The sequence below is a fragment of the Betta splendens genome, chromosome 21 (genome assembly GCF_900634795.4).
Source record: "Betta splendens chromosome 21, fBetSpl5.4, whole genome shotgun sequence".
Lineage (NCBI taxonomy): Eukaryota > Metazoa > Chordata > Actinopteri > Anabantiformes > Osphronemidae > Betta > Betta splendens.
The window spans coordinates 17,335,672-17,352,057 of NC_040899.1; the positions used below are offsets into that span (position 1 = coordinate 17,335,672).

Sequence of the window (16,386 nt, forward strand, 5' to 3'; positions counted from 1 at the left end):
ATTTTATTAGTAACATCTAATAACTACTAAGAGGTGAAACCGGGAAACTGTTAAATCACATAGAAATAAACATATAGTCGATCCCCCTGGCAGATGATCTTTTTAGAGGTTCCATTGAGAGCCGGTTTAACTGATGTGATCGGAGCCAACCACTATTGACGCTGTAGAGAGGATGAGAGGATTTGGGGGTGCACAGGCTCTTTGCACAGGAATTAATATTTGTTTCATTCATATTAGTATTATTATTAATATTAATATTCAACACATTACTTACTGTAGCTGGATTTATCACAAATTATTTTTACATTCATAAAATAAAAATGTTTCTTGTTGACATGTGTCACTCTAATCTGTGACGGTGCTTTTATAGTGATGTCTCCAGTCGTTGGCAGGATGGTTGGACCATGGACTGTGCACCCCTAAATATCATCCTCTCTACAGCGTCAATACTGGTTGGTGGTGATAACGTCTATGCTTCTGTAAAGCCATGCTGGTGAGAATGTTACAGAATTCATTTGGTTACATTAGTGTGATCTAAAATACCGAACAACCTAAAAAATACATCTGTTTCTCAGTAATTAAGAGGTCTCCTTCACCTCAGCTATTGTTAGATACAATGGCATTCTTCCAAATACTCAATAGCAAAGTCAGATATTTCCAGTAAAAGCAGTGCTAGCAATGCTAGCAAATTGAATATAAGCTAATGAACTATTAGTGTTGTGTCCAAATGGTCTGCTGGTAAAAACAAACACTATTGGTTTTACTCAGCATGTAAATGAACCCACTCATCGTTTTAACCATACCCTTAATCTTGTCCTGACATATGGGGTTGAAATTGATAATGTAATAGTTCTTCCCCAAAACCCTCTGTTTTCTAAACATTTATTATTAACTTTTGAATTTACCATAATTGATCTTATAGCAGATGTCTGTCTGACGACGTTGTTGCCAGATTCAAGCAGATGATTCCATCATCTTTTGCCTGTGTTATAATTCAGAGATCTGCAACCTAAAGCACAGGACCAGACAACTAGAAAGTTTCGACAAAACAAATGTTAACTACATTTCAAGGAAGGACGGTCTAATAAAATATAAAAAAGCAGTAGAAAACATCATAGCACAGAAACAGCTCTGGTTAATGATCTTCTCTTAGCTTCAGACAATGGTCTAGTTTCTGTCTTTGTCCTGTTACTGTAGATCTTAGTGCTGCATTTGATACAATTGAACATAACATTCTATTGCAGAAACTAGAACTTAGATCTCTCTCTAGGATCTCTCTTTTACATCATACATTAAACAAATCTCCAGAACCTCCTACTTTCACCTTAGAAATATAGCTAAAATAGGAAGCATCCTTCCTCAATGGAGAGAAACTCATTCTTCCTTTTGCTATCTCTAGGCTGGACTACTACTACTGGACTGGGCTACTTGTGGTTCCTAGAGTCTTTAAATGTAGAGGGATGAGTATGAACCTGATAATGATTGATAAACAATAGACAGAGCCTTCACTTTAATGGCTTTGTCTGCTGGATCCCTCGGGGAACTGTCAGTCTCCCAAAGTTCCTCATACCTAGCCACATACAGAATACATACATTCAGGGTCGAGGGGTGGGCTCTTTCACTAGGGCCAGTGGGCGAGGCCAGCTGTGGCCTCGCCCACTGGCCCTGGTGGAGTTCGGAGCTACTGGTATCAGCTACAGGTGTGATTAGGACAAAGCTGGTTGGGTTGAAAGCATCCAGCTGTCACATATTGTACTGTCAGGTCTGTGTGTGTTTCATGCTATAACCTTATATGGGCTGCTTCCCTTGTGCATGTACATGTGTGAGTTGTGAAATGACTGTCAGAGTTGCAGGCATGGGTTTAATTGCTTCGAGCCCCTCCCCTTCCCCTCTGATTGCTGTTAGAAAATAAGAAGTTTCCACAATGCGTGTTTGTGTGTGTGTAGTCAGACAAATGCCTTGTGTCAGCCAGCTAGCCGCTCCCAGACATGAAGGCCCAGGCACTGAAGTAAGTAACACTGTGGCTTTGAGATATTTGTCACGCTGACGAAATCAGTCAAGTATTATTATAATTGTTATAACGGGGTAAACCCCCTGAGGTGAGTCATTTTCTAGACAGAGACAATCTGTGATCTGCTTTGCTCTACCCACTTTCTTTCAACATGTATAATCAGACAAATTACTTCATACAGTTAAATGGAGGAGGACAGTGACAAATACCATTTGAATATTTGTATGTGCAGTTCTAAAAGTCCGGATAATGACTTAAAGTTATTTCCTATATTTGCATTTGACTTGTGACCGATGACTTGTCACTTGACTTTGATGATTTGTGACTCAAATGACTTCATTTACTTGACCTGGCTCTGGATTAAATTTGTGTTGTGTCCTCAAGGAATTTGGATCTGTCATGGGACTTAACTTGGACCTGCCTTAACTTGAACTTGATAACAGTTTCCCATTTTACTGCAAGCATTTGATTGAAAATCAGGCCTTTCTAAAGTAGTAGCCAAGCACTTGTGCTTAGCTGAACATGTTCTTGCCTGAGAAAGGCGGAATGTTAAAAGAAAACCCTCAGCACCATAACTACACATTCCAAAAAGGTCCAGTATGTGAAGTGTAAAAGAAGAAAGGGTGTTAACGTGCTGCTGCCGCTTAATATGTGATGATACCCTGTGTGTGGATTGCCAGTTAAATCCCCGGGGCTTTAAGCACCGCTTCTATGGAGTTAAACAAAAACCTTCCTTGTTAATGCAGGGGAATCTCAATAAAGCCAAGCCAGATAGTTACAGTTACCACTGATCCTGTTAGTGTTGGGAAAGCATCTGAGTCTGTCCTAGTAAAAGCTATAATTCTAATGCTCAGCACTCGCCGGTCATGAGGCTTTCTGTATGATCTAGTAAAGAAAAGTCTATCAGCTGTGAAGGAGAAGAACCGGATATCAAGACCTCGCCTGCCTTAGCCTTGAAGATAAAGCTATTAAAATAGATGCTGAATCTGTCCATGTGATCCACTTTGCCATCGTCTGCTCCCCTCCCAGTGCCACCTGACTACAGGCCCAATCTAATCAGGTCACTGCAGCCTGCTCGCTGCTCCAGAACCAGGCTTTACCTCAGCTGATGTGCATGTGGTCAGAAGAAGGAAGTGGCTGAGATAACTGAGTGTTTTTAAGCCAGACAGGCATGAGGTAAGAATCCCCAGCAGGGAATTACCTCAGTGTGCCACTCTACAAATGGCTGTTGTGGTGACGACTGTATAAAAAAAAATCATAACACAAAAACACCCTTGAGGTTGAACCTATTTTAGGCAACAGCCCCTTATTTTGACTTCTTGCCTCGTCTTGTTACAGGCTCCAAAGCAATAATCTTTTTCTTCTTTAACAGTAACCTGTGCAGCTTCCTGGCACGGGCACCAGGAATGTTCAGAATGCACCTGAAAAAGGGGTAACAATAAAGTATTTAGGAGACATTAAACTGCACAACGAATGCCTTTGTTGTGTTCATTCTCCTCTCAACACACAGGTACAGCACGGGCATGGATTGAGTTTCACTGCTGTAATTTGAGATTTAAATAAAAAAAGAATCTGAAAGTAAAATAGACTTTACAAAGTGGTTCTTTCTTTATTTGCATTAACTGAGTCGTCAGAGACAATCACTCATTGATCCTAAACCAAAACACTGCAAACACTGCATCTTATGGAACTGACATCTACAAAATCCAGAGAGGACCTTACATCCTGAGTCTTCTTTGTTGCTTTTTCCTCTCATGCATTTATATTTCTGCCTTTTGCAATTGCACACACGCACACACACACACACATACACACACACACACACACACACACGCACACACGCACACGCGCACACGCACACACACACACACACACACACACACACACACACACACACACACACACACACACAGCAGGAATGAAAGAGAAAAAGTAAACGTTCACCTGTCAAGTGTTCATCAAACAGACATATATGACAGATTGGTACTTTTTGTTTTCTTTTTACTTCATTTTCCTTCTGATAGCAGCTGACACCAGGCATGTGATTGGAAGAGTGGCGCTTTGTTTTCCTTCACACTGTCAGGGACGTTGTTTATACCTGTAATGTGTATAGGTTGCTCCCTCTCTCTCTCTCTCTCTCTCTCTCTCTCTCTCTCTCTCTCTCTCTCACGCAGGTATTATTGAGCCTTGGCTGACCATGAATTTGTCTGTTGTCTCACCGTTTTGTTCGCCTTTGTCCATCACTTTCTGAAGGTTCTGAGAACTGCAGACACAGAATCTATTGTTTTGTTGTCTCTCTGTCACATGCCCCCAATTCCTGATTGGTGCCATCGCAACAATAAAAATGTGCAATTTCGCAATCCTAAAATCGCAAAAATGTTAGATATTGACGAGGCCCAAACATGCGGGAGCTATTGTTCTGCTGCATTCCCTTCCTGTATTTATTGCAGACCATGAATGAGTTTTCCATAAGGTTATGCAGAGGCCGCATGGTGTATGTGACACAGCAGGGGATTCTAGTGCCCTGAAAAAATGCTCTTCTCTCAGAAAGCAGCACCTGACAGGACAAGGTGAACTCCATCAGGCCTTTTGTGGAAACACTGGGTCAAGGCGACTTCCTGCTGTATAAACTACTGCAGTTTATTTCTTTGTCATTATCATTGTGTGCACACCTGACATACTAAGTATCTCGCAGTTCTTTGACTTTGCCACCAACACCACCCCTGCTCTGTCCCCTCCTCCTCCTCCTCCTCCTCCTCCTCCTCCTCCCTGCATATTTTGGTGTTGTGTTTTCGGTATGCTCATGAAAGACCTGCAAAGACGGTACAATAGGGCACCTGCCAGAATAATGAACCCTCAGAGGGAAACGCAGCTGGGGCTGAGAGTCATACAGACTGCTGATGATGGTCCCACTTTAAAGTGGTCAGAGATGATCCTCATCACACCTTACACCCCCACCCTGTCACTCCCTGGCTGGAATTTACCCTCTGACACACACACAAACGAAGCAGTCATGGTCACATAGTGTCGGAGCCAACTCAAACGTACACGGAAACAGCTCTGGAGGCAAATGTTCACAGCCTTTTTTTCCTTATTTTTGTTACAAAGGTATTTCAGTGTGCTGCCTTCCTTCCTTATGAGTGTGTTCGTTCACCTACAGTCACTGATGCTTTATCAGTTGGCTCACTATCATTTACTTTACATCACTGTAATGTGGACAGAAACTATGCTGCTCTGAAACAAAGGACACACTGTTTACATACTCGTTCTACATTTAACTCTTGTGACATTAGTCACCAGGATTCCTTTTCCTTTTAAAGAGTGTAAAACAGTCCCAAACACCACCAGTGAGCTAAATATAGTCTGGGGGGTGGGGGTCAACAACAACAAGGTGTCCTATAGGGGATATAGATGGACAGATATACAGGCTATAGTCACACTAAACCAACAGTATCTATTAAAATAGAAAATTTCACTCTGTGACTACATTTCACAAACAATCATTGTGGAATTTCACAAATAAATGCATTGATCTGGTGGTTGTTATACAGTAAAAGAACAACATAAACAACATTTAATTTAATTTATTCTATAACATTTTGTGGCGCTATCTGTTAGCGGCTAATGTGGCTAGCACTGTTCCTGTGTATTAGCAGACCTCTCATTTTAATTTGGAATTATAAAACTGAAATACAGTATATGATTGTAATCCATCTTTAAAATCATGTCTGCCTGCATACTGTATGTATGTATTGTATTGTCTTACAGTAGGTTAATCAGTCCTGTGGGTTATTAAAGTCTTTATGTCAACTTCATATTCAACCATTGCTGTTACCAAGTGTTATTGCTTTTCTAACAACCTCGCTCCAGCCGACACGACGCAGCTTCACATTCATTTTGGATTCACAGTTAAACAGCACAAATGAAGCTTTGTGGCCCTGAGTTTGCCTTCAGTCCTCTAAAAGTCAGGAGGTCAGGATAGGAGAAGGTGAAAAGGGTTTAGGGGCTGATGGGAAGGTTGGCTCAGGGCGGGGGGAGAGGAGGGTTGAGAGGGAGCTCACAAGGCTTCAGTTGTTAAACCAAGCCAGGCAGGAACAACCACACATTATGACACAAAAAACACCATGTGTGCCCTGTGCCTTCCTTCACTAAAGCATTCAAGATGAAAAACATGAAAAAATACATCAAGCAAAAACAATTAGCACAAGTCAGTATTGGTGCTGCTGTCAGTCAACTGCAACCGGTTTCCCTCCACTTCACGCTTTAAAATCAAAAGCACAATCTTCTTCCATTACTCCATTACTTATTAGAAACGTGAGAGGGATAAAAGCAAAATACACACATACAGAAAACTTTTTTTCTTTCTTACTTGTACAGAAATGCTTTTAAGTTGCTAAGCCGTTTGCTTCTTAGGTAATTCACATGTGAAAGAGGACTCACAGGAACCACGGCATCACTTCAAAGGTCAAAATGTCACTCGATGGGTTGTACAGCAGAAATGACCGGGTGGAATGAAGCTCCTGTCTTAGGGGCCCTCAGCGTAAGACCCCTACATGGAGTCAGAACAAAGGGCCAGGCTCTAATCGACCATAATACAATAACTGTTACAGTATGTTCACTCAGGGAGGTTGAGCGTTGGCAAACAACATGGATGGATGATAAATCCATACTCAAAATACTCAATACTCTTAAAATACTCTTTGGAAAATTAAACATAGCTACAAATTGCACATGGTTTAAGGGAACTAGAGCTATCAGGGGACTCACTGTGGGCTCGTGCACATTCCTTTAGGTAAATCTGGAATGCCTGGCCCCAGGCAACGAATCGCCGTAAATTCATTAGAGAATGCAGTTGATTTGGCAGAATGAAACCTAGTGCAGTGATAAACCAGCTGACCCTGTCAGCTCGGCACCTGTCATGATCTCAACCTGTGGCAGCATTATACGAGCATGAGCAGAAGGACAATATTTGTTTAAGCCGATAAGCACGGGCTGTGGAGGTGTTGAGTGTGTGTGTGTGTGTGTGTGTGTGTGTGTGTGTGTGTGTGTGTGTGTGTGTGTGTGTGTGTGTGTGTGTGTGTGTGTGTGTGTGATTGTGCGTGTGTGTGTGTGATTGTGCGTGTGTGTGTGAGTGTGTTAGTGTGTGTGTGCATGTGTGTGTGTGCGTGTGTGTGCGTATGTGTGTGTGTGTTTGTGTTTGTATGTGTGCACATGTGTGTGCGTGTGTGTGTGTGTGTGTGTGTGCATGTGAGTGTGTGTGTGTGTGCGCATGCGTGCGTGCGTATGTGTGTGTGTGCGTGCATTTTTGCATTCAGTGTGCTTCTTATTTAGAATACATGGTAGGAGCATCAGTACGAAGCACGTTAAGGCACACAACTACGACTCTGTGCTGTGACTTTGCATTAGTGGGGAGTCAGTGTGTGGCCCAGGCTGCAGCCGAGAATGGCAGCAGGCTCAATAGCCTCCGGCTCTGTGCTCATTAACATTCCAGCTGTAGAGATCTTGGCATGCGTTCGAAAGCATGACAAGACAGCAACACAATCTCTTCACCCCTGTTCCCTCCATCTTGTGCAGAGCGAGATGCAGATTAAAAACAGCCCCAGTCTCTACAGATCATTTGTGACACATCATTTCTCTGCTCGTCTGCCTGCCTGTCAGTTACACGCCCCATGATGTTGATTTGTTTTCTCTCCCCTTTTTCTTCCTAGGGTGAAAATCTGCTGCTGCTGCCGACTCTGCTGCCAACACATCTATCCAGCAATAGATAAAGAGCTATTTACCTCAATCCCTCCCTAACATACTATTTGCCTGCGGCCAAACAAATCCTACTGCAGTCTCTCCTTGGCAGATCCTAATAGACCCATTTAGAGTAATTATAAGAACCGATATTTTACGAGGACGTGTCATTTGTTTTCATGGAACATTACACAAGTTCTCGCTGTTGGTAGGTGTCAGCGTGGGCACGCAGCAGGTTGGGCAAGCCCTATGCTGTTGCACAAAGTGTTGACACACTGTGGCAACTGTAGACGTACCTACAGTAAGTGTCATGGTCTGATGTAAGACGACCGCATGGCGACAGCTGAAACACTACAGGTGTCCTAACATGTGCATGTGCCCAGATGTGCAGTCATTTCCTTGCACACACATGGACAGGAATCTGCAGCCAACACAGGAATCAAGCCACTGTGGCGGTCTGCACGTTGGCAGCCGCCGCGGACGCTGCTGGGGCTGTTAATCATCGGCGTAATTACTGTTCTACAGCTCCAGCTAATGACAGACACTAAGACCTGACAAGCATCCAGAGAGAGTTTAATGTTTCAACCAGTACGGACCGAGTGTGTCTGTGTGTTTTTGTACCCAGCTATTTGAGCCCCACCTTTTTCTGTCTGAGACATTTCAGCCCAGAGCTCCTTCCGTTCGACACACTGTATCTGTGCAGCCAACATTTTGAGCCACAAGAAGACATTAAAGTTACAAAATATTTAAGAAAACATTTTATTTTACATAAACTGTACAGATGACATTTATTTGACTAAGTGATTCTCAGAGAGGAACTAAAAATAACATTTCTTATTAAATAGAAAACTGAAAAAAAATAGAATTAAAGATGAAAAACAAGGTGTTGCTTTTTGTACAAAACAGAAAATGAAAATAGAGTTAAGGAAATGAAACTCAAATCGTACCCTGATACAGTGGCAGGCCTTTTGCAAAATGATTAAAAACAACATTGTACACAGCATCTCAGTGGCCTTGCCATCACAGGACAATAGCTCAAATCGTGGCCTCTTTGGTTCCATTATTTTAGTAAAATACATTTGAAACATAATTCAATTTACTTCTATAAAAATAAAGTTTTAATGGCAGTTTTTGTTTCACCAAACCCACAACTTATCAGTGCAAACATAACAACAATCTTTCGCTTTGGAAAGGAAGTGAAAGATCACATTTCAAGTATTGATAAAAAGTCAGAGACTGAAAAAGAGAGAAGAGGAGAAGGAAGAGGAAAATGGAAGGAGTTCAGTCTAATGGAGCATGTCGAAGTATGGTTATAATTTACTATACATTGCATAGCTCATGTGGCACTTATTTACCAATAGGACAGGACACTCAGTAGCCCTTGGAAGGCATTTCTTTATACAAGTGCTTTTCAGGATGTGCATTTCAGTTTGTTTGTTTGCCAGTGCTGCACTGCACTGCGTGGAAGCTAGAGGCTCGTGTTTCCCCCAGCTCTCGGGTGAAGTGCACTTACGAGATCTGTCTTCACCTAGTTGTCGCGACAGCAGAGCTGGCCGGCAGCAGTCTCTTCGGGAAGAAAGGTCAAGGCCGACGCCAACTGGCGGCCATGCAAAGAAGACCAGCGGATTATCCTGCATGGCGGCAAAAAGCCAGTAGAACTCTGTGACCACAGTCAAGTGCTGGTATATTGAATTGTACAAGCTGATGAATTGTCAGTGCTTTATCAAAACAAAAGTCTATCATGTGCTTAAAGTACTTAAGATGGTCGGAGGAGGAGGGCTGAAATCCTGTCACCTTCCTTAAGCGCTTCTTTGTCTTCATTCGAGAGGATGACAGGCCATTATTTTTTGGCTAGAAATGGCAAACTAGAGCAAAGTATCATTTGGTGCTAATCATTCCCTTCTCTTCCCATCACTGACCTCGAAGACAGCCAGCGTGCAGCTCGGGCTGATAAATACACACACACACACGCACACACACACGCACGCACACACACGCACGCACGCACACACACACACACACACACACGCACGCACGCACGCACGCACGCACGCACGCACGCACGCACGCACGCACGCACACACACACACTCACGCACGCACGCACGCACGCACACACACACTCACGCACGCACGCACGCACACACACACACACATAAAGGTGTGCAGGCATGTCCACAACACTGAGACATGGGTTATATGAGTGTGTGCTGCCTGCACAGACAGTGGGGATAGATATGTTGTATATGTACCGTACAATAATGTCCCGTTTCAACAAAAGGCTGTTCTGTTTCAAGTTCAGATGTTCAGTTCAGAGGGGTCTGCGTGGACTCAAGCACAGCCACACTCCTCTACAATCATGTTGGGCACGTCTCTCTTCACGATATTGTATTCGTCATCAAAATAAAGCATGGACATAGTACTGAGCTTGGTGGGGATGCAGCAGGAGTTGACGGAGCCGGGGCTCATCCCTCTGAGGCGATACTGGTTAACGACGGCTGTGTGGAAGGAGGAGGCAGAGCCCGGTACACCTGCCATGTAGGCCGGACAGCTCCCCTCGCAGTAGTTACCATAGTAACCAGCCGGCGCAATGATCCAGTCGTTCCAGCCGATGAGGCGGAAGTCTATGTAAAACTGCTGCCGGCAGCAAAGGCCCCCGCTGGTGCCGTCGCACTCCAGCCCCCTCTTGCGAATGCGATGCTTTCCGTCCACCTGCCGTGCGCGCAGTACAAGGAAGGGCCGATGGGACGGGTCGCCCGGGTCCACCAGCACCGGGGCCACGCCGGCTGTCTCGCAGTCCTCACAGTGGACCTCCAGGTCCTGCCGCCGGCCGCCTCTCCCGAACACGGCCCGCACGGCCTCCGACAGGGGGAACGTGTGCCAGCCGCTGCGCTTCAGGTCCACGCGCTTCTCCACCAGGCTCCAGCGACCGCCGCTGGCTGCGTCTGCAGCTGCAGCAGCACCGGCCTCCTGGTAGTGGATCTTGACTGTCACCTTTCTCCGGAGGCCCTTGTCAGGCCCGGCCGGCAGCATGCGGAAGTACAGCCACAGGTTGGCCTGCGATACATAAAGGTTCTGGTTGCCCTCGTTGGAGATGAGGAAATGCAGACCAGACTTGGATGTTTGCTCATCTGGTGGAAACATCAAAAAGAAAATGCATTACCTTCTTGCTAACATCATGCTGAAAAACACTGCATCTGTTAAACTAATGTATACTGTGTAAAATGCGCTGAGCTGGCATTAAGTTGTACGTGTTTTCACCTGATTAGTCCATGTGACGTCATATTTGTTGCTCAGTCGCATCAGTAGACGATGAACGCCGTGAGCACACACACATGTGCCCACATCTTCCCTTTGTTTTATCTGTGCTCACTGGCACTCTGTGCCAAATGACCTCAACGGCCAGCTGTAACAGGCCAGTTCTGGGACTGGGCAAGTTTGCCTCAGGTCCAGCTTTGTGAGCGCTTAAAAGGGACCAAGGCGAGGAAGCGAGATCAGAAGAGCAAGACCAAGAAAGGTTGCAAGCAGAATTGTGGGACACTGGCCAAGGCTCCCCAGGGGTTCATTGAGTTCGCTGCATTTGCCCCCTCTCACAAACCCTGCCCCCACTCTGCCCCTTCCTTCACTGTGAGCACCCTGAGAGTGACAACACAAAGACCCCCGTGAGGCACCGGGAGGCAGCCACACAGCAGCTCCACATTCAAACGTGTGGCTGTGCAGCAGAAAGCATGACGTGGCAAAAATAAAAGCCATTTACATGACACTGCTCACTTTCTACAGCAGCACAATGAAGACATCGCAGGCATCGAACTGTGCAAAGGCTCTGCCCAGCGCTGTTTTATCTGTTTAGGCCTAATAATGTCCTTCAAATTAGCCCCAGTGAACTTGAAAGGTTTGTGTTTCAAGAGCTAAAATCTGCTCAAGCAAAGCAGCGTCTGGTTAAGCTGCTAAATGACTTTGTTTGCCGACTGAGTGTGTGTAGGTGCCAACACACACACACACACACACACACACACACACACACACACACACACACACACACACACACACACACACACACACACACACACAAACAGGCCAGTTAAAGCCTCTTCCTTTTTACACAGAGGCCTGTTCAGACCAGCTCTCAACTCTATAACACATCAGATGGGAACTCAAGCACACAAACACACGTACAAATGCATATGTGTTCATCCATGCACCAGCACACAGGCCCACCCCCCAAAAGAGGCAATACATCAAATGCAAATAGGGAACACGCTGAAGTGAACAACTTGAAGGAATCAGCTGAACAGCAGCTTTTGCTCACGCCTGCTGTAAAGACCCCTCAGGGCTACAAGTAACTAAGCTCACCTCATTCACTGCTTTGCATTCGTACATGCCTCAACACTCCCAGTTCAGAACGAGGGGGGATTGTGTAGCCCTGAGCTCCTGGTGACAAGGTGATAGACGTGGAGTGTAGCCTGAAAATGATACTAATTATATATTTAAGGACTATGTTGCTCTTTGCTCTAATGACTTCTGTAATTCCCTCAAGTCACAGTAGTTGTTGATGGATAGAGCTACAGTATAGGGACCCTACCGCGTAAAAGTGGTTCTCTCTTCTGTCTCTACTAGATTTTCCATCATGCATTCCTTTTTTAGCAGTGAGAGTGTCAACCAGCACGGCACATGACTTCAACTGAAGTCCTTTAGTGGAATGAATTGTTCTTTTCATCCCGACTTACAAACAACCTAGAGCTGGCCCTGACACGCCTCACCTGACCCTGCAGTGGAAACGTTGTTAGTGATTATCAGTAGGCAGGACACCTGGGTGGGCTGGTGTGGATAAAGAGCTTCTTCAGCATGTCCCCACCTGCGCCACCAAGATAGGGAAGACGGCAGTGGAGGCATCTCATTCCTGAAAGCTGCTGTCGACAGAATGCAGCACGGTGGAGGGATCGGGTGAGGCACGCAGCAGCAGATGCATACGTGTAGCGGCCATCGCTCAGGCTGCGGTTTAAGCTCTCTAGCAATAGCTCGTGCAGCCAGAAGCATCAGGGATGTTTGTTGTGTTCAATGCTTTGCTAACAAGATGCGTGAATCATTTCTGGCAGCTGGGTCCACGGAAGCGCCACGAATGACAACTCCACCTCAAAGAGTTGCGCGTCCTGAAGTCAACCTGCCAAACTGATCCAGTGGAGGAACCAGGCCAGACTTAATGACCTCCTGTAATGAAGTCCTAATTCCACGTCTTGGACCCTTCACAAGATCGCTGGGTCCAAATGGCTGCAAGTGAACAAACAAGACGCGCATATGTAAACTTTTCCATCGACCCCCTGCTCTTGTTCAGCCCCCCCCCCCCCTGCCCTGCCAATGCTCTCCCGCTCCGCTCCCGTGGATACGGGACACCGAATCCCTTGGCGTGGACTGGAGGGACCATGTCAAGGGAGAAGGGAGATTGGCATTGTCTCCCTCGCCTGCACAGGGCTGCTTGGCAGACCTCGTACCTCTGCTCTACAGCAACCACACATAGGAGGCCAGCTCCCTGGCTGACAGGAGGGCAGTTAACCCTGTGATGATGCAAAGTGACCCTTCTGCTCCACACATACGCAAAGCACGTAAACAGCATCAACATCTGTCCATTAGCTGGCATCTCATTGGCTAGCCGTATTCCAGCCTCACCCCTAACCCATCTTGTTTTGATAGCCATCAATCTTAAAAATTTAAAAGGCTTCCTTGTGCTTGTGTGTGTGTGTGTGTGTGTGTGTGTGTGTGTGTGTGTGTGTGTGTGTGTGTGTGTGTGTGTGTGTGTGTGTGTGTGTGTGTGTGTGAAGGGGGGGGGGGGGGGGGGGGTCTGGAGACCCTGCCTATGGGACATGCCCCCTGCTGGCAGCACCCAATGTGGGCGCTCGTGAGCCAGCTGGCCAGGAAGTAGAATGGATCTAGGGATCAGGGATCCTAGCCAGCTCCATGGAACAATGCTACACAAAAGCTCAAAGGTGTGAGGAAGAATAGAACTATGAAAAAAAATGAAGAAGAAGAAAAGAAAGAAAAAGAAGAAGAAGCAAAGGAGCCAAAAGAACCCTTAGAACACCAAACACTGTTAATGATGCTATAGGGGCACAAATACACAGTGTCTCCCCCCCCAACTATGGTCCATGGTCCCTCCAACCTGCACCCCCCCCAATCTAAGCCCACATGGACTCAAATGTCTCATGCATTATTCTGAGCAATTTCTTTTGTTTTCTCGGCCCTGTTTTTTTTTTCTTTCTCCCTAACATTGACATGTTGAGTTCAGCAGGAACACATAGTGCTCTTATAATAATTGCCTGGCTTTTGTTCCCTTGTCATGAGAGCGCTCAGATCATTCCCATTCCAAGGCAGGACCTAGCAGCTCATTCAGGCTAATTGTACCAGCAGGGCCAATTGAACACGACAGGCTAGTGTGTGTGTGTGTGTGTGTGTGTGTGTGTGTGTGTGTGTGTGTATGGGGGGGGGGGGGGGTAAGATGTCCTATTTTAGGGTCCTTAATTGTATGTTTTCCTTTTGTTAAACCAAGAGTTTGTGACAAAGTTGTGGTTCTCATTCTCTAACTGACAATTATTGGATTTTGACAAGCACAGACGATTTTAGAGGTGTGTGTGTGTGTGTGTCTGTGTGTGGGGGGGGGGTGTTCTTTGTGAGCTGACATACACATTTTTAAAAGCCATTAGCCCTTAGATGGACTTCGTATTTAAAGTCTTCTTTTTAAAGGTATTTAAAGGTATATTGCTTGATCCACTGGGCTCAAAGGTGTGAACTCAGTAGGATGATAAACATGACTAAACTGCACTGATCAAATGAACCATCCAGGCTGTTTCCTCTGGTGGTTAACAGGGATCAGAACAAGCGGAGGTTCAGTCCGGCTTTCATTTACCTGGCGAACTGCACTGCGCCCATTGTGTCTACATAAAGTCAAAATGCTGGCTGGGTTCAACCAGGGGTCGATTGAGTGTGCGCGCAATCAATTATTGATACCTGATTCGGCGAAGCTGATGATCTCCGAGGACTCCGCTTGAACCTCGTTGTTGTACGCAGCCTGTCCGTCAAAGCTGGGGATCTCCACCCTGCCGTCCTCGCGCACTTTGCCGGCGTGCAGCCGTCTCAGGGCGCTCACCATGGCAGCCTTGGGGATGGGATGGGTGATATTGGGTCGCTCCCTCATCTGCAGCCTGTTAAGTATGTGCCGCTTCACCGCCTCCAAGAAGTCCACGTTCACCCGCTCCGACTGATCCGGCGCCCTGAGTCCGCAGGACGCGCACGACTCTTGGGGCGAGCTCCGACTCTGAGTCCCGGCGGCCGAGCTGCTGCGCGCGGACACAATGCACGCAAACGTACAGGCCAGTGCCACAACGTGTAGGCTCATTGTGCTAAAGCTGAATTTACAGCACTAGTGGAGCAAAAAGTCAAGATTATATAAACAAACCAAAGTTTCGAGTAAATCACAAAGAACATCCGCTTGTGCTCCAGAAGTCAGAAAGCAGATATCCAGAAGAAACCCAGAGACAGACTGACATGGTTACAGCCGTGACGCCATCCACTCATTGTGGATCTGGCGTGTTTCCTCTACAGAACCAAAAGTTGGCGAAGCGCACGCAGGAGGTTTGATTGTTGACGCGCGTGTGTCAAACCACGTTTACGTCCACTACATTTATACACGAACAGTGTCCTGTCCCGCCGTTCACGCTTAAAACGCGCACAAAGTCCACTTGTCCGGCTGCTGCGGTCCGTGGAGTGTTTCGCGCGTGTGCACCAGGGTCCGTGAGTGCGTGCTGTGGAGCACAACGCCAGCTCCAGTGGAGAGAACCCTCTTTTTCTGCCCCTTTGGAACCACGACGACAGGGGCTCAGCGCACCCAAAGTTTTTATACAGGAGACGAAACCACGTGGGGATTTCCACCAACTGGACGCAGGGGATTATTGGGCTACTACATCCCCGGAGACACAAGTCCTCGACTGGAATACGGTTATATGATGGAAGCATTCCCCTCCCGCGACGTCCACAATGAAACGCCGATTTTAAGCGGAAACGCAACTTTGTCACTCGAACTCAGAATCATTTGAAGGTTTAAAGATGGAATCGTGCGTTGCGGCATCCGCGCTTAAAACGAGCAGCAGCATCCTCTAGGATGATGCCAATGATTCAAACTTTAGTTCCCTGTGAAAGTTAACACGTGGCCTCTTGAAACAGCAATCATATCTCTGTTCATAATCCCACAAGAAGGGCTATTAGATAATGCATGAAAGATTAAAACGAATCAACGCAACGCCTGATAAATTAAAGACGGAACTTTGCGTGAAGTGAGTGGCTGGTCGGTTTTAGGCAGCATTACTATACAAAAAGCGCCATCTACCAACACAAAGCGTTCATTACACACTGCAGCTGTGCAGAAAACAACACGAACACGATGGAGGGACAATCTTGAACTCTAATATTGTTCTACTATTTACGGAAATAAAAAGAGAGTGTGAGACTGTGTATAGTGAACAGTACTATAGTAATGATATAAGAGTAATATAGAAAGCATAAGGTTAATAGATACTGTATCAGGCAGACAATTCAGCATTGAATCACAGCTATATCAATGTCATAATTAATGTTGAATGACTGTTGGACTAT

General features: G+C 45.9%; 1 protein-coding gene across 1 annotated transcript; it reads right to left on the reverse strand.

Moving 5' to 3' along the window:
- Positions 1 to 8,492: 8,492 nt before the first annotated feature.
- Positions 8,493 to 15,656, reverse strand: inhbb (inhibin subunit beta B). Its single transcript, XM_029137614.3, has 2 exons — positions 14,746 to 15,656; positions 8,493 to 10,877 (listed from the first exon to the last, which is right to left on the reverse strand). Exons 1-2 carry the CDS (start codon positions 15,131 to 15,133, stop codon positions 10,078 to 10,080), a joined length of 1,188 nt encoding a protein of 395 aa, XP_028993447.1. The 5' UTR covers positions 15,134 to 15,656; the 3' UTR covers positions 8,493 to 10,077.
- Between the last annotated feature and the right edge of the window lie 730 nt (positions 15,657 to 16,386).